A 26,676-nucleotide genomic window follows, 5' to 3' on the forward strand; every position below is an offset into this window, starting at 1 on the left:
TCGGCTGGCGGAGTCGTCGTCGTTGTCGTTGTCGTCGTGTTGCTGTTGCGGCCTTGGTCGCTGGTCTCGGGCTTGTTGTTGGCTTGTTTGCTGCCCAACGCGACGCTGCAACTCTCGCAAGGAAGACGAAGCACGCCAGCACATTGTCCTGTGCCGCTCAGCCTCCCTCCGCAGTATCCGTCCGCCGCCTCCCCCCACTTTCCCCTTCCTCCGCTATTGTCGGACGACCGACCGCCTCGAAGGCGAACCAAAACAAATCGTCGCCATCACGCCGAGCCGCAAGCTCGACCGCCTCGTGTCGATGGCAAGACGAGAGCAAAATACATGCGGGACGGGCGGAAAGAGAAAGGGAGCCGCTGCGCACGCAAACGCACTCACATTCCACAGGGACTACTTTCTCTCCCCCTTGGATCACTGCAAACTTCCAACAACTTTTTTTCTTTTTTTTTCATGCAGCCTAGCGCCCTACTACTGTTCTAATCTTCGACATGTACTATTATCACGCGAGGCTACGTCCTACGAAATCAATTAAATCACGTCCGCGTAAATAAACTCGTTGGAGCCTACTTTGTTTCCCCCATCACATCATTTCAACCCAAATACACTACATGTACGCCCCCCCATACACACGCACACTTCAGCCAAGTTAATCACAACATTTTAACATAAAACTAACTAGTGGCACTCTCTTTTTTTCTGCTCGGCAACCGATCAAAAACACACTCTTCACCATGACAACTCCGAAATCAATCACTTTTGCTTTGGACGTCAAAATGAGAAACAAACAACCTTCACATTTTTTAATGCGTACAACAATAAGAAAACTTCTGCAAAAAGCGTCGCTTGGCTTCAAAACAAAATCAGCTTGGATTGAACTCAACAGCATGAAAAATCTGACAAACATGAGTAAAAATGCTTGGAGGGAAAGAAAAAAAAAAACAAGTGACGAGTGATTTGCTTGCTGCTGCCGCCATCGTGTGGTCAAGTTGGGCACTGCAGCATATAAACAACTGCTGAAAAGTCATGAAATCTTAAAACGCGAAACATCCAAAGTGTGTTTGTGTGTTGCCGTTTAGTGAGAAAGAAGACATGCAGGTGATGTAGAGGTGCAACTAAGTCAAACATTGTCTCATGACTTGATAACTATTTGGATCATCCGTGAGTCACCCGGAGCCATGGTTGAATTTCAAACGGTCCGATTCTTCGGCAGCCGATACTGTCCGATTTGGGCAGTCCGCCATGAAAGCAGACTTTCAAAGCGAGACCTTTGCAAGCATCTGCTCGGACTTTGGAAAGCAAGCTTTCGTGACGGACGTTGCGCGGGCAGCCCGCAACCGAACCAGAATCAGAATCGGAAGAGTTTGATCACTTTCTGCAATCGGTCCTCTGAAATTATTCAATCGAGGAAAGCGAATTCAACGATGATTTTCAGCGATTATCAATCTAACCCATGACGGCAAGAACTGTCGCTTGCGGCCCGAAGGTGAGCAAGTGGCAGGCCGGCACGAAGAAGTGAAGAGTGGCGCGTCTTCCTGAGTTGGGCGCCACCGCCACCGAGGGGCACAGCAAAGACAAAGCCGGTCGGGCCGAGCGGGAAGCGCCGAGCCCCGCCCCCGGGACAACGTGGGCCCGCTCGCATCACGCAAAGATGTCGTGCGTGCGGCCGTCCCGTCGGGAGGCTTCACAGGTCGTAGTGGAGGTCGTTGAGCTCCAGCCGCGTGTAATGGCGCCTGTCGAAGGACTCCATGGCCTTGCGCCCGCCCGCCGCCAGCGCCAGCGCCAGCGACGCCGCCAGCGCCACCACCAGCGCCACCACGCCGCTCTTCAGCGCCCCCGACCCCGCCCACACTTTCACGCTGCTGTTCTGGGCCCTGCTGCCGTGGGGACCCACCGGCACCTCGGACGTCTGGCTCCGCCTACCGCCGGCCGTCGTCCGAGTGGGCGCGGTCACAGATGAAGGCGGCGGACTCGTTGCCGCGGGAGGAGTCGGAGTCGGAGTCGGAGGAATCGCAGCCGGCGCAGGAGTCGCCGCGGCGGTAGTCGTAGGCGGAGTCGTGGTGCGAGGAGGCGGAGTCGCGGTCGTCGCCGGTGGAGTGGCGGTCTCAGGAGGCGGGCTCGATATAGTGTTGGGAGTCACGGTCACAGGCGCTGGAGTCATAGCGGTTGTAGGTGGGGTCACGGTCACAGGAGGCGGAGTCGCAACAGCAGGAGTGGTAGTAGTAGGCGGAGCGCTAGTTGGCCGAGTGGTGGTCGGAGGTGGGGCGCTGACAGACAGTTTGTCGGCAGTCCTTGGCCCCGCCTCCTCACTTTTTGTCTTTTTGTGGCTTTTTGTCTTGTTTTGCTTTTTTGCCATTTTGTCCGCTCGCTTGGTGGCCGTCGTCGTCGTCGTCGTCGTCGCAGTCGCAGTTATGAGAACGGGTGTGCCGGCGGGCGGCGTGGGCTCGGCGGGCTCGGCGGGCACCGCGGGCGCCGTTGGCGCGGCGCCCGGTCGCCCGCTGGCGGTCGTCGGATCAACGGGACGGACGGTGCTCAGGTGGATCGCACCTGTGCGGGAACAGCAAGTGAGCGCATGCGACTGAAGAGGAAGTGAGCGCAGGACAGCTGAGCAAACGAGAAGGGGAAGCGCTTACCTTGGAAGATGTCGTACGTGCGCACGCCAGGCGGCGCCTTCATCAGCGGACAGTCGCGCTCGTTGGGGCAGTGGTAGAGGAAGCAGTTGTCCTCGCCCTCGCCGCCGCGCCTGTTGCCGTTGAACACGGCCACGTTGCACTTGGCGCCTGCGCAAACACCAAGACCGCCGTGACGTTGCATCGAGGCGGGGTCACGAGCAGGTCGGGATGAAGGCGGCATGAAGACGACGGGGCGCTCACCCGGTTGCACCTGCTGGGAGCAGCAGGCCAGCACGCAATCGTGCTCGGTCGCCAGGGATCGGGCGGCCGTGGCCACGCCGACGGCGGCGAGCGCCGCCCTGGCGTTGACGGCGGCGTTCCGGTGCTGCCGGGAGAAGCAGCGCTCGGGTTGGCAGCGGACGCGCGCCAGCGCCAGCGCCAGCGCCAGCAGGGCCAGCGGACGCGTCATGGCGCGAGGAGAGGCGGGACCACGGGCTTGCGGGAAGTCTGCGCGGGACAAACGGCATCGGGTTCAACATCAAGCGCCGACGGCGGGCCGAAAGACAAAAAGCCCCCCGAAGGCGACCGCAAGAGCTCCCGCCCTCCTTTTTGCGCTGTGACCGACGGGGGCCGTCCTTTTGGCGCCGGCGCGGCTTTTCGGGGCGCCGGACAAACAAAGTCGGATGCCGTTCGGAAGAACAAACTAATCTGGAGGCGCGCCTTGGCGAGACGAAACAACGGACGTTGTTGATCATTGGCCCGCTCGTCAGCGGCACCCGTTCCGGGACACGCCTCCGAGGCTTGAGGAACGGACTCGCGGCCAAAGCCACTCGGCAAAGATCTCCGCCTTCTATTTGCCTCGACGCTCTCTTTTCAAACGCGCAGTCGCGGCCGTCCCATTCCGTCCGCTCGTGACGCCCTCCGAGGAGGAGCCCCCGCTTGGGGTTGGCCTCCCCCAAGGCGTCTTTCGTCTGAGGAAATGGACTCTTCCATTCTTCTCAGCGCATGGCGTCGTTATCGGGTTCAATGCCGCCCGCTCGGCCTCCGCCGCAACCCGATTCCCCCATCTGCGGCCCCTTCTCAAGGTTTCTCTTGCCCGCGCCCCCGTTTTATTTCCAAGAGTTTCCCTTTGCCCTCCTGGAGGTGAAGATCAGGGGATGTCCTGAACATTCTTTGTCAAGTGAAACCCACCCTTTGAAACTCTTTTGCGACGAAGGGCTGGAGAAATACAACCGACTTGACTTGACCTAAGCCGTCCCAAAGAGTCCAAAGACTCGACACACGGCGAGCGGCGACACAAGCGAACCGGCCGACGACGCCAAGACCTTTCGAGCACAAACGAAGGAAGGCGTGAAAATCTGGTTTGGCTGGGCGAGGAGGACAAGCGAGAAAAAAAGTGGAGACCTGCGCGGCAGAGGCGTCACGTCAGCGTCTTCTCGTTGCTCTTCGGCGGCGCAGAGCCTTTGTGGTCCAAAGTGCGCCCGCAAGGACTTTGCCTGCTCGCCGACGTCGGAGCTATCGCAAGCGTGGACCTTGGCCGAGGCCGACACCAATCAGCGGCATCGAGGCGTGCCGAGTCATCCATCCTTGATCAAGACGAGGCGCGCGAATGCTAACGCGGCTAGCTCGCCAAGCCGACTCCAAACTGGCCTCTTTGTTTGCCATCCGCTGACGTCACCGACGTGCCAGTCTTCTACGCACAAAATCAAACGGCGCGCTCGTTTCATTGCTTAGCATCCGCGCGTGACGTCACGCCGCTCACCGACCCCGTCCGCGGGTTCGACCGCTCGCGGTACCGCCTGGCTCACGCGCAAACGTACACACCTGCCGGGTGCGCCGATGCTGGTCGGCCGATGTTGGTCGACCGCTGCGCTGAGCTGCGCTGAGCTGCGCTGCGCTGCGCTCCGGCTCAGTCGCGCGCTTGCGTCATTGGCGTCGCCAGCCGAGTCGTCGTCCCTCCGGCGCGGATCAACAAGCCAAGCGGCCGAACCGAGCCGAGGCGAGCCCGCCGGCAGCAGCGCGAAGGCGAAGGCGAAGGCGAGCACGAGAGAGCTCGCTGGTTCCGAGCAGATGACCCATTTTTGGCTTTGTCCTCCGGGAGGGGGAGGGGGCGTGGAGGGGGGGGGGTGCAAGGGGGCGGGGCCGGCCGCTTTTCAGCACACGACTCAGGCTTCATCTTTTTCTTCAACTAATTGAATCATTGTTTCGGAGTCGTTTGGTTCTTTTTGAGTCATTATTTTTTGGTCTATTCTTAGTCTAAGCCTAATTTAAATGGCGATTTCTTTCTTATTTTCATCCCCTATATTTTACGTGAATCATATCTGTCTTTTTTATTGTTTAAAAAAAATGCTGCCTTTTATTCTTTTGCATCTTTTTTCATGGAATCAGTATTTTGGACTTATTTTTTTCTTATTCTTATTTGCATTTTTCTAATTTGATTTATTATATCCGAAATCGTTATTTGTCATTGGAATGGCTTTTCTTATTTTTGTATATACCGTAAATAGATACAATACACAACATACATGTGAATGTTCATCTATTTGAATGATTCCCGGTCTTGTTTTTAACGTTTGTTGTTTTTTGCATGCGACAGCCGAGGGTTCATTTGGCCAGCGCATTCCTCAATTCCATGGCTTTCTATCCAAAACTCAAGTCAAACAATACACATTCTCGTTGTAAATTACAAGGGATGAAACTACTCCAGAATGCAAAAACCTTGCCCAATAAAGCGCCAAATGCAAATACATATTGTAATGTACAGTAAAATGGATTGAATACATTCAATGTGTTTTTATGAAAACACTGGCTATGTTTACAAGGACACATTTATTCGGATTAAAAGCCGGATGGGAATAAAAATGCTTCATGTACACAGCCCATTTGGAATATTCTGACCCGATCAAGCCCATTCCGATCAAGATTTTATTCCAAACGAGAGGGATGCGTTATGTCGATTGTTAATCCGAATGGTGCACAAGAAAAGACTTATTCCGTTCCATTTGGGAAATTCAACAAAATAATTTGTTCCGATCAAAAGTGTGATGCATGAACGCGCGAGTCCTAATCGGGTCGATATTTTTAGTGTCCATGAGAACATGCGCATGCGACGATAATCGATTGCAGGCATTTTGTCCATGTAAACGCAGCCAATGTTGGCTGAAAGCAAGTCTGTGCCTAAGCGCAGAGGACACGCATGCACTTTTTGTGTGGCGCATGTTCAGCTTGACGCAAAGAAAAGGTCCAAATGTTTTGGGAGATCTTGTTTGCATGACCGCGAAAGCAACATGATTGACCGTTTGTGTGAAGGACAGGTTGGTATTTCGACAAACATGATGTTTGCCTTCAACGGAATAAGAACGTCTTTGGGCTTATTCTCCATCGTCCATCTTGACGTCCGCGCAGGCCGCCGCCGTCGTCATCTTTTTTTTCTTGCGTGCGTTCTTCTTTGGTGGAGGAGCTGCAGCTTCAACTGGCCACGACAAGCACACACACACACGCACAAGCGCACGCACACACACACACACAGGCATTAGCTATTCGCCGAGCTAATGTACAATTGCAGACCTTGAGCGTAGTAGCACGTCAAGCCACAACAAGCTCGACTGCTACATAATTTAGCGCAAGAAGGTGGCGGCGGCAGAGAAGCTGAACTCCTTTTGAAATCTTGAAAGCGGATGTCCAAATGTACGAAAAGAACGCCAGCTTTGACGATGGCCAAACCGCATCGTCTGAGATGACGATTTCCATCGCAAAACGCCAAATGGCTCCGCTCGAGCGTGTGTGTGAACATTTTTGGAGCCAAAACGGTCCTCACCTTCCATTGCGGCTTTGTCCTTTTGAAGGTGCTGCAGCTGCTTGATGAGCTTTCGCTTCTTCTTCCCCGACAACGTGATGTTGGCCCTGGGACTCGTACTGCCAGGAGGAACGAACATTCTTATTGCACAATCACGTTGCACGCAGGTAGGCAGGCAGGCAGGCAGGCACTTGGGCGGTGTGCAACTGACTTCCTCTTCTTGAGGTGATGGATGGTGATGAGGCCTTGGTCCAGCACGGCGCCCACGATCTGATGTCGCTTCTTCTTCTGTCGCCCCAGGACACGGCGGCGCTTGAACAGCTTCTTGCCCAACTCCTGCCGCAAAAACCACACCGCCTCATTGCACGAAGCTTTATTCCACAATCGGCAAGTTTTTAAAGGGCAGCTTTTTTGCAGCAGTAAAGGCTCACTCCTACTCGAAGAGTAAAAGAGCAATCATTGTGGCACATACCATCCTGCGATAAAGCGTCACAACCGCTCCAAGTGAGAGGAGAAAATGTTTACTGCAGCTCATCCGATCGAACACTTTTGCAGTCAAACGTCACGTTTCTTTCTGCTCCTCCCCCCAAATGCGCATTGCACGCTTCTTGGATCAACGAGCCTTTTCCAACTTTTGCTGTCACGCGTCCTGTTTATTCCAAGTGCTACGAAAAGCCACTCAAGTGCTTCCAGCTCCTGATTTCTGCACTTCGCATCAAATGCGAACATCAAAACAAAAAACACAAAAGGAGCGAGGATAATGCCATGCAGGCTAAAGCTAGAGCTACGTAGACTGGGAGCTGTGTTGAGTTTGTTCCGGGTTGACGGAGGGTCACAAGTTGGTCAAGTGGCAAGTCAAAGTCCCTGCGTGCATGCGCTCGTGCGCGCGCGGTTGTTTGTTGCTTCTCGCGGAGCCGAGTTTCCTCACCGTTTTGGGTCTGTTGATCTTCCCTCCGGGTGGCGACATGCTGCCTGCTGCCTGCTGCCTTCTGCCTGCTTCCGCTTTTCCTACTTCGTCGCGTCAATCGGAGGAAGGACGGAGGCCCGCTGCTGCCACCAGCAGGGCGGGTGGGGCGTTACAAGGGCAGCTGTCGCCAATGTTGCTGCTCGCTCGCTCAAGAAAAGCAAAAACGTCAATCAGGGTCGGCAAAAAGTCACATACAAAGTCGGCCCCTCCCGTCTCTTGTCCAGCAGCAACGCACACGAAACCGCTTCTTCAAAATGTAGCGACTCATTTCTTTTGTATCGTTTATCTCGTGAAAGAGATCATTTTGGAGTGGGCCGGTCCTCTCTCTAGCGTCTCCAGTTGCTCCAAAATGCTGCTGCTCGCCTCCAAACTGGAGCCCGGAAGATGGAGCACACAACACCGATTCCGGCCTCCCTTCACTGGCTCCCAGTGCATCTTAGGGTTCATTTTAAGATGCTTTTATCGATCGAGTCCTCTGTTGCTGGTCCTTCCCGCTGGAACGACCTTCCACTGAATGTTTGGCAAGCCCACCCCCCCCCTCTGTCCAATTTTCAAATTCTATTCTTTGGCTTTTGATCCGACCGGAGACTGACGGTTTTCGGCTGTTTTCCGGTGTCTATTGTACATAGTGTTTTGTGTTCATGTGTTGTTTTCACTTGTTGTATTATGGCCATTTTGTTGTTGTATGTAAAGTGTTGTGACATGCGCTATAACGATTAAATTGAATTGTATTGTGTTGTAATATTGTAAATGACAGCAACTCCAGTTATGACTGCAAACGGCTCATCGACCGGTTGGTGCTCATTTGGTCCACTGGAGGGCGCACTGACGACCAAAACAGCTAAAGTGGGGGCTTGCCTCTGCAATGCAAATACATGGCTTCCATGCGCATTTCGAGGCGTGGCTCAACGTGGGGTGGACCTAAAAACGTCTGACTCCGCCACGTGAATTCTCGACATCAGAGTGCCTTCTTTTTCCTTTTGTTTGTGTTGAACCATTTCCTTGGCGGCTTTAATGACGAGCCGTCTTAAGACGTCCCATTTTAAACACGCGATTTCACATTGAAAATCACAAACTCTCAATTGACTGAAACCCAAATCTTAAGTGCGCTGCAAATTTGGAAAACAGGAAACGTTTGACTCACGTGTCACTACTGGCCTCTTGCGGTGCAAACTAAAAGTACATTCGTACATAAGACCCAAATCAACTTATTCGACTTCTCTTCAGGTCAGGATGTTCTCGGGTCTCCAATGCTTTCTTATTTGTACAAAGAGCAAAACGTGTCGTTTTTTATTCGTCATGATCTTTTCGTTTCCCATTTGACCGGTGAGAGAATATAATGCAAAAGATAAAACCCCTGTGTAGGGAAGGAGTGAACGATTCCCAGCACAGGCGCGTTTGGGCCACAGGAGGGCAGTAGTGACGAGCACAACAAGCCACACCCGTCGAAGGAGAATGCTCTCCGTGGGCGGGACAGACAAACCATGTCAACGTCAACATCAACCCAATAAACACCAACTTGATTTTTGTCTTTGCTTTTCACGGGCAAATCGATGCAAATATGAGCTCGTTTGCGGGGCGGATGAAGGAATATCCAAACATTTCTTTGGATCGCTTCGACCACGAGAACCTGCACGCGCGCGCCTACTTCCTGTCGCACTGTCACAAAGGTGAGCTAGGCTAGGCTATCTGCTAGCCAAGCCAACCATCCAAAATGTTAATTTTTCTTCGCCATCAGATCACATGCGAGGGATTAAATCACCCAAGCTGAGGAGAAGACTGCGCTCCAGGTGATTCGATTGTACGCGATCGGTCCAGAGATGATGCCGAGGTGGTGACGTAGAAGGAAGACTCAAGACCACTCGATTATTTCCTGCCAGCAAACAAACACAAAATCACGTGGGCAAAGTCAAGCGCAGCGAATACTTTCCGGAAGTGTTTAGTGCTTGACTTTCACACTTTGAATAAAGACCAAACATGACAATGCAATCCTTTTGGAGCGAAACAATTCAAAGTGAAACTCTTTTTGCCCTTTTGTTGACTTTCTGTGATGTTTTTCAGCCGTCGAGTCAAACTGTACTGCTCTCTGGTGACCAAAGAGCTTCTGCTGAGCAGCCGCAAGCACCTCTTCTGGGAGCAATTCATTGTGAGACGACTTTTGCAAGACAGTAAACCTTCGCTAGTGGATAGGGACAGTCTGAGCTCTGCTTCAAGGAGCAAAAACGTACAGAAATGTAGCTGTTAGCTGCAAATGTTTGTCACAAAGACATTTCTAAAAGAAATAAAAATGACTTTTCATAAGGTTGATTTATTTCCCCCTAAAAATGATTTTCTCATAGATAAAATCATCTGTAAAAAAGATGGCAATTGTCACATGAGTGTTTTTGTTGAAAAAAAAAAAGTTTTGTTCAGACGGCCCTTTTATTCCCGGTTTGGACGACTTTTTCTTGAAAAACTGCTTGTCTTTAATGCGTTTTCTCAGTGGTGGCGTCGTGTGGCAGCTCTCAAAGTTTATTTTCTTCCTTCAGGTTCCGTTGGAGCTGGAGAGCCCCACTCAGATTTCGCTGGTGGACGAGGCGTCCGGAGAGGTGAGCTGTGGCCGGCGTCGCGCCGACCGAGGCCGGTGCAAACTTTGGAAAAAATGCAATGTCGTTCCGCGCAGAGCGAGGAGCTGGTGGTGACGCTGCTCCCCGCCGGACACTGCCCCGGCTCCGTCATGTAAGTCTCGCGCTGACGCAAATACTCGCGATCGGAAACGCGCCCGCCATGACGAATGACGATGCGTTCAGGTTCCTGTTTGAAGGTTGCCGTGGAAACGTGTTGTACACGGGAGACTTCAGGCTGGCCCAGGGCGACGCCGCCAGGATGGAACACCTGCACTCGGGCAGCGGGTGCGTCTCCATCCTCCTCCTCTTCGTCGTCTTCTACTTGCTGTTGTCTTCTTCTTGCACTTGCTTTTGTCACATGATTGGCGCGCAGGGTGAAGGACATCCAGAGCGTGTACGTGGACTCCACCTTCTTCGACCCGCGCTTCTACCAGATCCCTTCGCGGGTAAACACAAAACCAAGTCGTAAAAACACATCTCAGCTTTGTTTATTTGGCTTCGTGCAAAGTACAAAAATGGGATCGGATAGTCGCGACAAAAAGGGAATGGAGGAAAAACAGAGCCAAAACAAATCCCCGCATTTTCCACACGAACACGTCGGCATGAGATTTGGGAACTAACAATGGGAGAGGGGGAAGATGGGCCTCACCGCGATGTCAGTCGTGACGATGGTGTGCGCGCGCAGGAGGCGTGCGTGGGCGCCATCTTGCGTCTGGCGGGCGACTGGATGGCCCGCAGCGCCCTCCACGTGGTCTGGCTCAACTGCAAGGCGGCCTACGGCTACGAGTACTTGTTCACCAGGTTGGGCCAGGAGTTCAACACGCGGGTAAACGCGCGGCCGACAACGGCACAATGATTGTCCCAAAGGCCTTCAAATGAGCGGTCTTTGCGACGCACCGAAAAGTCAAACACCTCAAAGACACGCGGCCGCCCTCTCCTCAGGTGCACGTCAACAACCTGCGGATGTTCCGGAGGATGCCCGAGATCCTGAGCTACGTGACCACCGAGCCCCGCGCGCAGATTCACGCCTGCCGACACCCCAAGGTGACGCGCAGATTCGCGCGCGCGCGTGCGTGCGTAGGCGGCGCGGCTCACACTTTGTTTTGCTTTAGAGCCAGCAGTATCTCCACGGCAACCGGCTGCCGTGCAGCTGCGGGTCTCGCGACGGCGCCAACCTGCGCGTGCTCAGCGTCAAGCCGTCCACCATGTGGTTCGGGGAGAGGATGCGCAAGACCGACGTGCTCATCAAGTAACGCCCGCCCGCTGCTTCCCGGCGGCGGAGACGCTCCCGCTCATCCTCTTCTCGCTTTTTGGCAGATCGGGAAGGGACGCCTTCCGAGCGTGTTTCAGCTTCCACTCGTCCTACTGCGAGGTACGCCCAAGCGCCCGCCAACATCTCAGCTGGTTCACATTCAAATTGTTTCTCACAATTTCTCAATTCCAAATTCTGAGTTTGAATATGAATGTCTGAATTGGAATTTCAATCAAGTTTGGTCAAAGGTGACACAGACTGGAAGGCTCACTGGCCTTTCCCCAAAATGAGCGCTGGAAAGTGAGCAAGTTGTCTCGCGGCCAACGCTGGCCGACTTCTTTCAGGTCCAAGACTTCCTGTCCTACCTGCAGCCCGCGCAGGTGTTCCCCAACGTGGTCCCGATGGGGCGCACCCTCGCCGAGGTCACGCGCATGTGAGTGGCCCGACGGGAGCCCGGCAACGCCTCAACAACCAACAAAAGTCACACGTGTGAAAATATTCCGGCAGGCTCCAGGCCACGTGCAGGAAAGGGCCGCCAAAGGACGACTCGGCTTTCAAACCGCTGGGCGCCCTCAAACGCCGCCGCGCCGCGCCGGCGCCGCCTGGCGGTGAGACCAAGACGCAAAGACGCCACAACGACACCTCAAAAACATGCTCCTCAAAGACACTCGTCTCTGTCCTGTCAGATTCGGAGAGCGACGATGACCTCTTTGACAGCACCGTGGCGGCTCCGCCGAAGAAGCCGCCGGCGGGCCGGCGCGTCCCCGACGGTGCGTCCCCCTCTAGCCTCCTGTTAGCATGCGCGTGCTAATCACTTCTGACTGTTCGACAGAGGGCAGAGCGCACGCCGCGGCGCCCTTTGCCTCTGGGGAAGACTCAGTGCGGGCGCTCACACGCGAGCCCAACAACGCCCAGCGCCACAACAACTTCATGGACTGCACCGAGTCCAACGATGACAGCGAGGAGGACGAGCAAAGCGAGGAGGACGAGAGCGGGACCGAATGGCGCGGCCAAACAGGAAGCGTCCCCGGGGAGGCGCCCAAATGGGAGGACTTCTTCACCGTGGAGTTGCTCCCTGACAGCCAGAACAGCCTCAACAGCCAATCGCAGGCCGGCTCCGCCCTTAACCCCGCCCCCTGCGGGCCAACTGGCCGGCAGACGCCGGAAGCGTCGAGCGAGCGAGACGACATAAACGACGTCGACGACAACGTCGACGACGTCGACGACGACGACGACTTCTCCCTCTCGCTGTCCGCCTCGGCGTCCGATCATTCCTCGCAGAACCGCGACGCGCCGTCGGAAGCGGACCGGCCGCCGCCCGCCTCGCGGACCTCGTCCGACTTTGACGTTCCGTCCACGCCTGACTCCAAAAGGCCGACGCCCGAGCAGCTGGCGCGCCTCTACAGGAAGTTGGCCCACGGAGACGACCTTTCCTCTCCCGACTGAAGCCAAAAGACGCCTTCCTACCTTTGTGTCACAGAATCATGTTTTGGGGGTTTTTCCATCACTCTCTGAGCAAGCGCATGAAATAAACATTCCAAAGACACACACCGCCAGGACATCAATGACATGACAGACGCCTCGTCTGAAAATAAAATGGCACCGAATGTGCTGCAGACACACACAACATAGACACAGTCGCGCATGCCTCAAAGACGCGACGCCTCACACCTAGACTGAAAATAAAGGAAAGGTGGCAAAGCGTCCAAACAAAGTCGCGACGCCTCAAAGACTCATGTCAAAGTCACACACCTCCGATAAAAGACACAACGGAACATCACAGACACATGCCACAAAGACGCATCCCTGAGACGCGCCTCACTGACATGCCACAAAGACGCGGCGGCCAAAGGCACAATCAACGTTTGCCACACACGTCGAGGCAGGCACACTAACCTCAAAGACCCACGCCCGCATCCAAGACGCGCACCTCAAAGACACCCCACAAATGCAGCGGCTAACCCTCAGCCCGGTTTGTGCTGACGTGTTCCTGTGGAAAGGCTCCGCTCCAATTCTGCAAAAACAAAACCACTCAAGTCCCGCGCTCGGCGCAAACGTGCCTTGGTGTATTGCGTTCGTCGCACCTTGCGCATCAGCCGACGGGGCTGCGCGCCGCCAGCGCCGTCCCGAGCGCCGCCAGCGCCCACGCCGGCGAGCCCGGGGCGGAGCGGCGGGGCGGCGCCGAGGAGGGCGCCGAGGAGGGCGCGGCCGTCGCCGCGGTGACGCGACGCAAGCGGAAGTCGTGCGTCAGGGCCGAGTTGCGCTCTGGACCGTAAGGCACGAAAAACGTCTCTGTCAGCGCCTCGTGGCCGGGATACGTCACCTAGAAAGGGGGAAAAAAAATAACCTTTGAGCTATGGGGAGTGCGCCTGCGCCTGCGCCTGCCTGCGTGCGCGCGCGCGCTTAACAGTGAAGGTGTAGTTGCCCGGCAGCAGCAGTCTGTAGTATTCTCCATGTTTGTCCGTGGTGAAAGGCCACACGTTGCGGCGGCCGGCCACCTCCACCGCCGCCTTGCTCAGCGGCACTCCCGCCCCGTCCAGCACGCGCCCTTTGACCCCTGGACACGGACACACACACACAGAGCGGTTGAGGCGGCGCCGCTGGCGGGGCGCCGGCGTGTGGGCGGGCTTTTACCCAGGTGGACTTGGCGCAGGAAGGCCAGCAGGCTCTTCCTGTTGTCGGCCCACAAGGCGGCGAGCTGCCCGGCGGGGGGGAACTTGCAGCACGACAGCTCCAGCGTCACCTCCAGGCACCCGGCCCACACGTAGTTGTAGTCCTGCATGCCGCCTGCGAGGCACGCAAAGCGGCGCGGCGTTACCCGGGCGACCCGGGCTCGGCCGACCGTCCCGTCGAGCGGCCGCGGACCTGTCAGCGGGTACCACTGGTAGCCGTTGGTGATGCCCTCCGGAAAGGGGCCCTGCTGCCCGCAGCGCCCCCCCTGGTGCATGCTGGCGTGGTTGCGCGAGTACACCTTGGCCAGGCGCACAAAGACGTCGTTGTCGGGCGTCAAGCTCGCCTGACCCACCAGCTCGCCGCCTGCACGCGCCTCAAACACGTCAGCGTTGGCGCTCGCTCGATCGCTCGATCGATCGCTCGATCGATCGCTCGCCGCTCACCGCCGTTGCTGTTGTCGTAGGCGTAGCTGGCCACCAGGGCGCCGCCGTGCAGGTTGGCCGAGAGGACAAACGTCTCCGTCTTCAACCAGCCAATCACGGCCCGGACCTGCCGCGACAGGCGGCCACAAAGTCAGGAGGCGGAAAACAAGCGAGAAGCACAACGACGCTGACCTCGGCCTCTCTGCCGGCCTCGTCGACGTCGCGCTGCCCCCGCAGGCCGGCGAAGGCATCGGGGAAGTTCCTGTTCAGGTCCACGCCGTTCCGGTTGAACCTGACGCCCACGCAAACAGACACACGGGGTTGGATTTGCAGCGTGTTTCCTGTCCATCTATTTTTGTGTCCACGCTTGAGCATCACAACACACGCGGAATTGCCGCAGCTGATGTGGTGCTTGATGTGGAAAATGACGCAGCGATAATCGTGTGCGGCAAAAAGAGGGCAGCGCAAACGGCAAGCGGACGCTTCAACTCGTACCTTCCTTGGCTGAGGTGGCAGTCGGTGTCAGCCCGGTCGAAGCCGTCCGGGTTCATGGTGGGCAGGAAGTGGACGCGCGTGCTGTTGAGGATCCGCGTGGCCCAGCTCTCGTTGCCGCGGTAACCACGCAGCAGGTCGGCCACGAGCTGCAGAAGCAGCTCGCGGCCCAGAACCTGCGCACACGCGCGCGCGCACGCACGCACACACGCGCATTCAGATTCAGCTAGTGATTGGCTGAAAAAGGTCTCACACGTACAGATCGCAGCGCCGTCTGCTGTCGCGGACTCAGCAAAGGCCAGTTGGCGTGTGCGTGTGGGTCTTGTCACGCGTGTTTGTGCAACGCTCGCACAGGCAGGGAGGTGGCCTAACAGGAAGTGATGTCGCGAGTCTGACGAAAGGAGGAAGGAAGGGCGGGAAAGTTGACGGCAACTCCCGCCCCGCGGCCATCCGGCCCGTTGCCAGGGTGACGCGCCAACACAACACGCACAACGCCGTCTGTGTCCCCGCAGGGCGTGTGTGCGTATTCATGGGGCTTACCTGGGCCGTCGGTTGCCCCGCCCCCTTTGTCTCTCAGCCAATCGACGTCAGGCAAAAGCGGCCGGCCGAGTTCTGCGCAAACTCTCTCACGCGCACACGACCGCAGTTGACTCATCGCAATGTTGACATGCTGCCAATCAATCGGCATGACAAGCGTCCTGCTGCGTGTGTGCGTGTCGACATAGCGCATGTTTTCAGGGTGTGTATCGTGAACGGTATTACTGCAGTGCGTGTGCGTGCGTGCAAAAGAGGAAGTTGCGATGGAGCCAAAGACAAAACAAGCGTCTTGTTGAGCGCCCGGACAAAACAGGACGTTGGCGACCATTCAGCGCCCGAACGTCCTGGCAGTCATCAAGTCAAAACGTTTGCGAGCCATCTCGGCGCCTCGGAAGTTCAAAAATAAAGACGTGAAAAAAAGCACGACGAGCGGCATCAAGTTCGCTGGCGCAACGCCGCCTTTCACACGCGACATTCCACAACTACGGCCGCCGCCGCCGCCATCTTGGTCAGGTATGAACAAAGGTCCGCTCAAATTTGTCATTGGTCGGCTGCCGGTTACCGTGGCAACCACTCACCTGGCCTGTCACATAATCGGACTTTGTTCTTTTCCACATGGGCCACATTCCTGCCGTTCACGTGCGCACGCGTGTACGTCGTGCGCGACAAGGCCGTTTCGCACGCGCCCACCTCGTTTAGTCTGTTAATGTGTATGCGCGCGCGCCCGGACAGGACTTTTCCACTAAGGTCCATGTCGTCGCCATGGTTACCAGACAAGGCTCCTTGTCCGTGTGCTGACCTTCACTTGATATTGTTTGTGCTTGTAAGAACGCAGCGACTGTGACTCACACGCACGCACGCACACACACACACAACGAGTGCGTTGGGCTGTGACGGGCTTTTGTCGGCAACTTCCCGTCTTGAGCGCGCGTCGCCTCGCCTCGCTCACCTCGTTCCCGTGCATGTTGGCCACGTACTTGAACTCGGGGACGCCGACAGTGTGACGGCGGGGGCTGCCACCCAAAGCCAACACCCACAGCTCTTGACCTGCCACACACACACACGTCACACACACTTGACAACGCGTAATATTCTTTTGGAACACTTTGGGGGGGTCTGGGGGGGTGCGGTCGTGTGCCACTTGCTCAATGACTGCGCCATGCACGCAGACACGCACGCACGCACACACACACACACACACAGGAAGGCATTTAGCCACGTTGTAATCCGAGTGAATCCGGGACACCAATTGGCTTGTGTCCAGTGTGTGCGCGATTAGCCAGATTAGGTGTTGGATTAGCTTCATTGGAGTTTACAGTCAAGTTGCACGATGGCAGAAAACACGCAGTCAGGTTCACAGTCGCCACGGTAACAGTGGGCCTGACCCGCGCGTGCGTGCGTGCGTACCTGCGACTGAGCGTCCGATGCTGTACAGGTGCGCAATGTCCGGGTTGGAGGCGTTGACCTGGAGGAGGTAACTCTCCATCTCGCGGTTGCTATGGTAACGAAAGTCCAGCATTACGCCGGCGGGGATCAGCGTGAGGAGGAGGAGGAGTTGCGACATGTCTGCAAAGCACAAAAGCGCAACAATCATCGCGTGATCGTCGCAAAACTTGGAAACAAATCATCCACAATTTCTCAATTTTTCACAGAGCAGACACGAAACCTAAGAAACACCTCAGACGGAGTCCACACACTAGACTCTTATGTTTCGTTCATTCCCTTTTTTTTTTTTTTTTCCCCCTTCAAAAAATGCATTTTGGTGGGCGGATTTTAGCCATTCGTGGGCCGAAATTAATAACATATTCTATGATCATCAATGTAATGTTTTATAGTTTTTCCTAAATAGTAGTCTAAGAAAAATAAGTACTGTACATGTTTTCTCTCTTTTTTTCGTAAACCTGCTTTTGCACCCCCCGTATGTGTGTATTCCTCGCTCTTTGTCCATACACACACACGCGCGCGCGCACACTCATTCAGTGCACCCAATAGTCATAGTACAAGAATGAACTCTTGTACAAGGTGTCCACAGTTTGTTTACAATTTCAAAAATGTCAAACAAAGGCAAATCCCCTTTGTAAGTTTTTCCCTCATCAATCTCAGCTCCTTTTTCTTCTGTCCATTCATGAACTTTAGTGATCCATTGTAAAACCAGACCATGGACATTTGATCCATTCCAAATAGTTGACAAGTAACAAAGTAGCGATTTCAGTCGACATACAAAAGAGCCCCGTGACGTCACGTGGACAGAGTTACCTGCGCGCGTCCTCCGTCAGCCTGCGGTCGTCCACGCGTGCTTCTGAGGAGGGAGGGGGGGAGGGAGGGAGAGCTTCTTCTGCGCGGCGCCTCGGGAGGAGGGCACGGGGGGCGGGAGCTTACCGGACCCCGCCCCCGCCATCAAACTGGCCGATGACTCGACCGCGCCCCGCCCCCAGCTCAGTGGCAGCCCGCACCCGGTGACCGCTCAGCGGTGCTTTAGCGCCGCCTGCAGGCGGCCGCCGACGCTGCAGCTAGTCGCGAATTCTGTCATGAATCAAGGAACCTTTTTCAAGGACATTTCAATCACTTTATTCAACCACTGCTCCATTTCTTCTCGTGAAGTAAGCGGTTCACAAAACAGACGGACGGCGATGATAAATAAAAAGCCAAAATTAAATGGCCGATGAAAGCACGTCGTCATTGATTTCATGAAATCGGTCACGTCATTCCAATTTAATGACTCACGCGATTAAAAAGAGCAAAAATTACAATTCATCCATCTACTTCATAAATTAAATCAACAACTTTGCACATCCATTCAAAGTGTATGACTTTTTGAATGAATGAATGAAAATTTCCCCACTGTGGGATCAATAAAGGCATTCTTATCTTATCTTATCTTTTTTAAATCACTGGTTGATTCGTGGTCATTTTCATGATGAACAAAACTACTTCAAAAAGAAAACGGATTACTTTATCATGAACGCAAACAATTTCAGCCCTTTTTCTTTTTTTTGCATTTGCTGACAACCGCTAAACTATTTGCCGTTTTTGTGCCGAGGCCAAAGCGACAACATTTACTTTGGCGCCAAGATCATCTCCTGACATGACTAATGACCTTTTTGAAGGATTATTGCCAATACTCTCCAAAAGCATCTGTTGTTTAATTCAAAATGAATTGGTTTTCTCACGTCTAAAAATTGGATACTGTGCACAATTCATTTGTTTACCTGAAACAAGTCGAGTTGGACGATGATGACGTCACGTGGAGCCTCATCTTCGACATCCTCGTCATTCTAGCGCGCAGCCTCCGAGGGGCGCTAGAGGGACGACACCTTATCAATTGTGGCTCGAGTGTACTCGTGCACAGTGGGTCTGACCCCCGGTTGCCATGTCGACGTGGACTTTGGCTTGACGACGTTGGTAAGACGCTCACACGGCGGCGAGACGAGAGGGCAAGAACATCAAGTTGATGTGAGTTTTCTGCCTTTGACACGACGCGCGCGCTCACACGCTCACATGCGCACACACACACACACTTTGCTGTTGAAAATGAGTTGCTAAGTTAGTTTACCGTTCGGTCAAGTTGTTTGGTTATTTAGTAACTTATTGGTTAGTTTGTTTAGTGGTAAGTGGGTTAGTTAGTCGGACCGTTCCCTTGGTCTGCTTGTTCGTCAGTCCGTCGATTAGCCCGTTATTTAGTTTTAAGTTAGTCTTAAATCAGTCAAGTTTTAGTCGGTCGGTCGGTCGGTTCGTTAGTAGGTGGCTTTCTCAGTCGGTTGGTCATGAGTCCGTCAGCGAGTCGTCAGTGGGGAGGTGACTTGGTTGATAGGTTGTTTTGTTTGACGTTTTTGGTTAGTTATCGGTTAGTTGGCTGGCTGTTGTGTCAGTTGCTCGGTCAGTTCTTTCGGGAACGAGGTAGGGGCTCGGTTGGATTGAATTTAGTGGTGGGCTGAGAGCGTTGGCCGGCAGCTGAGTCACTGTCAAGCCTCCCGCACCAGGAAGAAGTGCAGTGCAGAAATGTGCAAACTGGGGCTCGTAAAAAAAGAAGGGACCGTGGCCTCCACCGGCATCTTATCGGAAATCAGGTGCCAGATCGGACGGTCTGCTTCTCAGGTTGGGAGGCGATGACGGTGGGGAAGGGCAACGTGCCGCCCGCCACGACGTCTGCCATCGGAACTCTTTGCAAAGGAAGCTTCTCGGCTCTGTTGGCTTCAAACACTTATTTCCGGTTTTCTCTACGTCTACAGGGAGTCCGAAAATTGACCTGATGATGGAGTGACGCTTCCTGGAATATCTGCGTCACGCCAGGCAAATGACTTTACGAGCTCCAGTTCCCCTAAGTCCATAAAAGTAGTCGTGACCAAATCCGCTGGCACCAGGCAAATGACTTTACGAGCTCCAGTTCCCGTACGTCCATAAAAGTAGTCGTGACCAGATCCGCTGGCAAAGTTCGCCACTCGCGCCCGCTTGCTCGGGGACGACGTTCCACGCGGCACCGATGGCTCTGGACGCTGACAGCAAAGAGCTGCTGTGGGAAACGCTGATCGACATGCGCCAAGTCGACTTCAAGGCCTTCAAATTCCACATGCACCTGCCCAAGAGCACAGATGAAAACGCCGACGAGGTGGCCATCGTCCAAGAGCTGGAGAAGAGGCACGGCGTGGACGCCGTGGAGGAGACCATCAAGATTCTGGTGAAGATCAAGGATTACAACCTGGCCAACAAGCTGCGCGGCGACATGCTCCGAATAAAAGGTCAGGTCGACCGCGCCCAATGTCAACGTGGCTTCTCGGGTGGGCCGGGGGGGGTTTCCAGAAAGCAGGCTACCTGAAACCGCTCAGCAGGTCAAAATTGAGATGAGGCAAACTGAGTTGCAGAGGGAGGCGCGAAAGAAAACGCAGCGCCTCCCACCATGGAAGCCAAGAGCTCAGGGCTAGGTTCAGTGTGTCCAACCTCCTTTCTGGAAATCCCCACAGGGGCTCATCCCGCCCTGGGAGACGAGCGCGACTTCATGTTGGCGTTCACCCGACCGAGTCTCGCACAAAGTTCCCGTCCGAGCATTTGCAAATGTCTTTGTCCTGTGCAGACTGCGCCCGTGAGCGTGAAAAGAGCAACGCAGCGGTGAGGAAGAAGAAGGCCTGCGGGTCGCATGGAAGAAGTCAGTAGAGATCAGCAGAAGCGCAACGTGTGCGGGCTGTCAAATTCCGTTCAGGTATCCCTAATAAGGGCCAGTCATTTCTCCGTAACGTGTCGCCGTTGCGTTCCTTCAGGTGGCATCGACGATCTGATCGCCGACTTTAAGTGGGAGCTGCAAGAGAACCTGCGGGGTAGCTACGTCAACGCTCCGGAGGGCAGCACCGAGCTAAGCGAGCAGAAGCGTCTGGCCGACGTCTACACGGATCTCTACATTACCTACGGCGCTGACGTTGTCCCCAACAAGGAGCACGAGGTCCTCCAGATGGAGGTGTGCAGCGTGGCCAAGAAGTCCATCGAACCCTGTGACATCTTCAAAAGCGCCAGCGGGAAGCCCAAGCGGATACGCACGCTGCTCACCGTCGGCTTCGCGGGGGTCGGAAAAACCTTCCTGGTGCGCAAGTTTGTGCTGGACTGGGCCAGCAGAAAAACCAACCAGGACGTGCACTTGATATTCCCCTTCACCTTCCGCGAGTTGAACTTGGAGAAAGGGAAAAGGTTTTCGCTGGCGCAGCTCATCCGACACTCCATCTGGGAGACCAAGCCCATGAGCGAGGAAACGCTGGATACCATCTTCCTCCGGCTGCAAGCCTCCGGGAAGCGTGACTACGAAAGCAGCAGCATCAAGATTTTGTTTGTGCTGGACGGACTGGACGAGTGCCGCCTCAAACTGGACCTGAGCGACGAGACGAAGGTGGACCTGGACGTGACCAAAGCCTGCCCCGTGGAAGTGCTCCTGGCACAGCTCATCAAGAGCAACCTGCTTCCCTGCGCCCGCGTTTGGATCACCACGCGGCCCGTGGCGGCCGGCGACATCCCGCCGCGCCTCATCCACAGCAAAACGGAGGTGAAAGGATTCAGCGATTGCCAGAGGCTGGACTACTTCAAGAGGAGGTTCCCACACGAGGAGCACATCGTTGAGCACGTGCAGAAATCTCGCACCATCTTCATCATGTGCCACCTGCCCATCTTCTGCTGGCTCACCACCACAGTTCTTCAGGATTATTTGGAGACCGGAAAGGAGGCAGAGCTGCCCAAAACCCTGACTGAGATGTACACAGGGTTCCTGCTTTACCACCTGGACAAGTTGAAGGAGAGACAGACGAAGAAGAGCGTCAAGTATGTCAAAGCGCTGGCAAAGCTGGCGTTCCATCACCTGATGAAAAAACAGCAGATCTTCTATGAGGGCGACCTGCGGGAAAGCGGCTTTGACTACCTCCAGGCCGCAAAGCACTCTGGAATGTTCACTCAGGTGTTTCAACGGGTGCATCCACTCAATAAAAACCAACAGTGCAAGATGTTTCAATTCATCCACTTGACCATCCAGGAGTACCTGGCGGCTCTGTACGTGATGATGAGGCTCTTCCGGGACAACAAGGACGTGCTCGCCGATTCCGAGCTGTCGCTGGGAGCCCTTCTCGTGCATTGTAAGCGGAAGCCGATCGCTCAGGTCCACCAGAACGCCATCCACAAAGCATCCAAGAGCGACGGAAACCTGGACCTGTTCCTCCGCTTCCTGTTGGGCCTTTCTTTGCCGTCCAACCAGAACCTCCTCGGTGACTTGCTGAAGGCCCCTAAGGACTCAGGACACAGCAACTCGGAGACAGTCCTGTTGATCAAGAAAAGGATCGAGCAGAACTCTCCGGAGAAGAACATCAACTTGTTCTACTGCCTAAGTGAGCTGAAGGACGACTCCCTGCTGGAGCAGATGCAGCAATACCTAGGTTCCGGGCGCTTGTCCTCGGACAGCCTGCCTCTCGCCATGTGGTCGGCCCTGGTCTTCTTCTTGCTGACTTCGGACAAAGCCATGAATTGCTTTGACCTTAAGCAATACTCCGCATCCAAGCTGGGGCTCGTGATGTTGCTACCGGTGGTCAAGGCTTCTCAAAAGTCATTGTAGGTGCCCACAAGTCAGCCGGCGTCGTGATGTTTAGCTTGCCGTCGTTTCAGCCGCCCGCTTGTCTTCCGCAGGCTTAACGACTGCAAGCTGAACAAGGACAGCTGTCGGATGCTGGCCTCCGTTCTCAGCTCACCGTCCAACCTGAGGGATCTGGATCTCAGTGACAACAACTTGTACGACGACGGGGTTGAGATCCTTTCGGCCGGACTGGCAAAGCCACACTGCATCCTGCAAGTCCTCCGGTAAGGATCAGCTCCACTTCTAGATCTTCAGCGGTTCCCCCGTTGTGACCAATCAACGCAACCACTGCGGTTATTAGCCGAGCAGAACGGCTAACACAGAGTCGCTTGCGGTGCAACCTTGAGCTTTGACCACGTTCCTCGTCCCGATGTCGGACACGAATCTCCTTTGCTGCAGGCTGTCGGGCTGCTTGATCACGACACCGGGATGCGTTTCATTGGCCAGGGCGCTCAAGTTGAACCCCGGCCACCTTCAAGTGCTGGACCTGAGCTACAATAACCCGGGAGAGGAAGGGAAGAGGGTCTTAACGGAGGTCCAAATGGATCCTAGCTCCAGCCTGAAGACTGTCAAGTAGGAGCCCAAACGTGTTGATCTTTCACAGTGCTTGTTGTGACACTTTTTTCCGCGTTTTCCTTCAGCCTGGACTACAGCGGCAGAGAGCGCTTGATCCCTGGCATAGAGAAATGTGAGTTGTTTCAATTGTTGATGACTTAAGACCTTATAAAGATTTGAAGATGAGCCTTCTCGTCCGGTTCAGATTTGTGTAGCCCCACGTTGGACCCCAACACGGCTCACGACTGCCTCAAACTGTCGCACCGCTGCAAGACGGCGACGGTGGTGCTGGAGGAGCAGTCGTACCCCGTCAACCCGCAGAGGTTCACTTCCTGGCGTCAGGTTCTGTGCAACGACGGACTGAGCGGACGCTGCTACTGGGAGGTAGAATTGGAGGGGAAGGTCTACATTGCCGTGACGTACGACGGAATCCGGCGGATCGGGGAGGGTGACGACGTGTGCCTGGGAGCCACGGACGCGTCCTGGGCGCTGCTGTGCGAGGACGACGGCGCCTACTCGGTGCGCCACCACGACAGGACGCTCAACCTCCCACCCTGCCCCTCGCCGCCCTCTGCAAGGGTACGGGTGTTTCTGGACCATCCCGGCGGCACGCTGTCCTTCTACAAAGTGACTTCGAAGGGGGAGACGCTCCTCCACACCTACCACGCCACCTTTACGCAGCCACTTTATCCGGCCTTCGGATTCGGCTTTGACAACGGCTTTGACGGCTTCGGGGATTTTGTGTCGATGGCCGGGGAAGCCGTGTCCACATTTACCCGCTTCTGAGCCCACTCTGCAACACAACCCACACTGACATGCTTCCCAATATGAAGTCATCCGCACGGGATGGATTTGGGGCCCCGCAACGACCACCTGGGGCAGCAGAGGGCGCACTTGTCCTTATCACCGCACAGCACTGAGCTCTTTCCTCTCATTGAACGACTCAATAGTTCAGCTCACTTTGAGCCAAACTGCTGTTATGGCATGCTAATGCACTGTAGCTAGCCAACGTTTTTGCGTGCATTTTTAGATTCGTTTTGTTTGTTTTTTGAGATTAAACTCGTGAGTTATTATACCAGCACTAATCCAGCCGTACGTGTGAGCCGAACAGATAACATTGACATGCTAACGTGGCTCGGTGCTAGCTGAGCAGATATGATACAGATATACCCGTGCTTACAATGTTTCGATGCATTTGTTGGTTGGTGTGATGTTAGATGCCATAGGTTTTATCCACTTTGTTGTTGTTGATTTGGTCAAAAAATGACTGTAGTATATTTGCTTTCCTGAAAAATACATCATAACATGGTCATTCGTTTCATGTGTTTGTTTTATTCCAGTGGTTGAAAAATGTTTGCTCTCTCAAAGTATTTTTTTTCCAATTTACGTTGACATTTTGACACCATCAAAAAACAAAAAACTGACTGTGCTACCAACATTCACAAACTGTTTAAATGAAGCTAAAACTTTCAGTTTAACCCAAAGGATTACTGACAATAAATACAAAAGGCACATTTTAAACGGTTTTAATTTAGGACCACTTGAAATAATTGGCTCGTTTCACCTTGACAAATTAGTTTACATTAAGTGAAATGTTTCAAATTGCACTAAATTATATTCATGTGTCAAAGCTAAAAATATTGCTGTGAAGGTTTGCCTGAATTTTTCATCCAATGTTTATTGTATGTAATTGATGTGTTCTTTTTGCCTGATGCGTTCTATTATTTTGTGGTTAAATGTGAACAACAACACCTCAGTCACCCTTCATGATGAACAAAGCACGTTAGCATTAGCGCTGACATTGTTTGCGTCATGAGCTGTTTGCGAGCACATTCAACATCCATTAGCACCGCCCACTGTGTTTTCTGGGCCGCGCCATTGGCCCCCTGCAGGGGATCCAATTAACAAGACTGACGAGCCAAAGCCAACCAAGCGACACCGCCGCCTCAGCGCCATCAATCAGCTCCTTAAGCCAACTCCTCCCATCACAGCCAAACGCAGAAACAAAATGCGCGCACACACATACGCCGACACAAACACACACACACACAGAACCACCAACATGTACACAGACAAACGCACACATGCCCACAAACAGGCTGTCACTCACAGAAACAAACAGACCCAGTCACACACGCACGCACGCACGCACACACAAGCTGACACTCAAACGCACGCATTCCTCGACACATTTACATGCACACTTTCAACACGCGGGTTCGCCGTTCACGCCGTCAGCTTTTCTCTGTCACAACACGCACTACTCTACTCCGTACCGCAGCACATTCTTTGTTACGACCATACAGCACAGACTCTGTTCCAAGTGCGAGGTGGCTAAACCTGTCCACTTGCAAGGTATCGGCTTTTCACTCTCTCGGCAGGCCGAGATTCACCACCTGATCTTTATCTTCTACTCAAAGGCAGTGCTGATCTCGAATCCCAAAATGATGCGACGCAGCCATCAACTTCTGGAAAAACGCTTTCCAACCACTGCGTTAGATTGCAACGTGAGACGTGCCGCTATTCGGAATATGACTACGTACGCCAACCTTATTTACAGCGTGCAGTCTAGCATAGTCAAGCTGTTGCCCTGGCAACCAGCCACCACATTTATCATCAGAAAATGACACTCTCTCCACCCTTTTTCTTAAGATGCTGTTTTATCAGGAATGCTAGAAAGCTTTTTGAATGTTAACAATGTGGCCAGCTCTCCATTAACACTCCCCCCCCTGCCCCCCCCCTCCCGGTCTCATTCGATATATTTGTACATTCCCGCACATCTGTGTCCTTTACCTCCTCCTTCTTCTTTCTCCTCCTACGCGTCGTCGTCTCTCCAGCGAGAATCTTGACTTTGGGTGAATGCGGAGTCACGGAGGACCACGTCGCGATGGAAGGCTGCCAGAAAGAAGGCCGAACAAGGAAGAGGATCAGCTCACACACTAAACAAGCCGAGAAACCTTCAAAATGTTGACACGAACACCGAGAGAAGGTGCTGATGGCATTCAGCCTCCTAGCGTGTGGCAGAACAACATAAAACTGACAAGCTGCTAGCCTCCAACATTGTGTCTGTTAGCAAGTGGCTAGTTCATGTCAGCCTGCTAGCACGTGGCCTGAAAAAAAGACACAGTCGAGCAATTTACAGTCTGCTACAAGAAATCAAGTTCATATATTTAATAAATTGGTTTTTTTTTGTACATTTTTTAAATACATATATTTTCCAGACTATTTTTTTCAAGATTTTTTGGGGAAGTTGGGTTCATTTTTTTGGTCAAGAAAGTAGTATTCTTTGAAGGTAATTGTTTTTTCAAGATTGTTTTTCTAACAAAGTTATATTTTTTTAATGACTTTTTTTTTTTTTCCCCAAGATAAAAATGAAGAATTGCAACCAAGTAATAAAGTTGTGAACCTTTTAAGACGTTCTCCCGTCCAGGTGGTCGACTCGCCTCTCGGTGACTTAGCATTTAGCTGGCTAACAAGTAGCCAGCTAGCATGTTGACTGCTGGTGTGTCCTGCTAGCTCCACAACTGCAGCAAAATCCTAACAAATAAAGTTGTCAACCTCTAAAAAACAAAGTCCTCCAGTCCACTGTTAGCCGTTTAGCCTACTAGCAAGTGGCACAGCAGCAACTTTTCAAGAAGACCCGCAGCTGTGGTGATGAAATGAAAGCAAAGCAA

General features: G+C 53.8%; 4 protein-coding genes across 17 annotated transcripts; 2 read left to right on the forward strand and 2 right to left on the reverse strand.

Moving 5' to 3' along the window:
* Nucleotides 1-785: 785 nt before the first annotated feature.
* mansc1 (MANSC domain containing 1) lies at nucleotides 786-7,880 on the reverse strand. Its single transcript, XM_086023068.1, has 9 exons — nucleotides 7,334-7,880; nucleotides 6,617-6,741; nucleotides 6,427-6,524; nucleotides 5,983-6,081; nucleotides 4,372-4,665; nucleotides 3,801-4,013; nucleotides 2,871-3,116; nucleotides 2,631-2,777; nucleotides 786-2,544 (listed from the first exon to the last, which is right to left on the reverse strand). Exons 1-9 carry the CDS (start codon nucleotides 7,370-7,372, stop codon nucleotides 1,682-1,684), a joined length of 2,124 nt encoding a protein of 707 aa, XP_085879194.1. The 5' UTR covers nucleotides 7,373-7,880; the 3' UTR covers nucleotides 786-1,681.
* A 908-nt stretch (nucleotides 7,881-8,788) lies between these two features.
* Nucleotides 8,789-12,947, forward strand: dclre1c (DNA cross-link repair 1C, PSO2 homolog (S. cerevisiae)). Of its 7 annotated transcripts, XM_086022652.1 has the most exons (15): nucleotides 8,798-9,042; nucleotides 9,111-9,162; nucleotides 9,434-9,518; nucleotides 9,901-9,960; nucleotides 10,035-10,090; nucleotides 10,162-10,263; nucleotides 10,352-10,424; nucleotides 10,664-10,804; nucleotides 10,921-11,022; nucleotides 11,091-11,227; nucleotides 11,296-11,350; nucleotides 11,575-11,663; nucleotides 11,738-11,838; nucleotides 11,917-12,000; nucleotides 12,063-12,776. In XM_086022652.1, the coding sequence occupies exons 1-15, from the start codon at nucleotides 8,934-8,936 to the stop codon at nucleotides 12,674-12,676; spliced, it is 1,860 nt and encodes a 619-aa protein (XP_085878778.1). In that variant the 5' UTR covers nucleotides 8,798-8,933; the 3' UTR covers nucleotides 12,677-12,776. The 7 variants fall into 7 exon arrangements, with proteins under 7 accessions (XP_085878773.1, XP_085878776.1, XP_085878778.1 ...); XM_086022650.1 differs by having other exon boundaries at nucleotides 8,795-9,042; nucleotides 11,738-12,000; XM_086022647.1 differs by having other exon boundaries at nucleotides 8,789-9,042; nucleotides 10,162-10,424; nucleotides 11,091-11,350; nucleotides 11,738-12,000; nucleotides 12,063-12,947.
* On the reverse strand, nucleotides 9,550-26,555 carry cpm (carboxypeptidase M). 8 transcript variants are annotated; one of them, XM_086022658.1, is made up of 13 exons: nucleotides 26,409-26,555; nucleotides 25,796-25,897; nucleotides 18,564-18,653; nucleotides 17,611-17,877; nucleotides 16,762-16,920; nucleotides 16,304-16,401; nucleotides 14,821-14,993; nucleotides 14,518-14,617; nucleotides 14,347-14,452; nucleotides 13,865-14,266; nucleotides 13,639-13,787; nucleotides 13,315-13,553; nucleotides 10,447-13,244 (listed from the first exon to the last, which is right to left on the reverse strand). In XM_086022658.1, the coding sequence occupies exons 5-12, from the start codon at nucleotides 16,916-16,918 to the stop codon at nucleotides 13,323-13,325; spliced, it is 1,416 nt and encodes a 471-aa protein (XP_085878784.1). In that variant the 5' UTR covers nucleotides 16,919-16,920; nucleotides 17,611-17,877; nucleotides 18,564-18,653; nucleotides 25,796-25,897; nucleotides 26,409-26,555; the 3' UTR covers nucleotides 10,447-13,244; nucleotides 13,315-13,322. The 8 variants fall into 8 exon arrangements, 7 of the variants coding, with proteins under 7 accessions (XP_085878783.1, XP_085878784.1, XP_085878785.1 ...); XM_086022659.1 differs by lacking the exon at nucleotides 17,611-17,877; XM_086022660.1 differs by lacking the exons at nucleotides 17,611-17,877; nucleotides 18,564-18,653.
* Nucleotides 18,685-24,269, forward strand: LOC147126274 (protein NLRC3-like). The gene is made up of 8 exons (XM_086022645.1): nucleotides 18,685-18,807; nucleotides 19,584-20,090; nucleotides 20,423-20,494; nucleotides 20,607-22,425; nucleotides 22,501-22,671; nucleotides 22,847-23,020; nucleotides 23,089-23,135; nucleotides 23,208-24,269. The coding sequence occupies exons 2-8, from the start codon at nucleotides 19,835-19,837 to the stop codon at nucleotides 23,786-23,788; spliced, it is 3,120 nt and encodes a 1,039-aa protein (XP_085878771.1). The 5' UTR covers nucleotides 18,685-18,807; nucleotides 19,584-19,834; the 3' UTR covers nucleotides 23,789-24,269.
* Nucleotides 26,556-26,676: the final 121 nt, after the last annotated feature.

The sequence above is a fragment of the Filicampus tigris genome, chromosome 22 (genome assembly GCF_054856515.1).
Source record: "Filicampus tigris isolate MCC_2025a chromosome 22, RoL_Ftig_1.0, whole genome shotgun sequence".
NCBI classification, from domain to species: Eukaryota; Metazoa; Chordata; class Actinopteri; order Syngnathiformes; family Syngnathidae; genus Filicampus; species Filicampus tigris.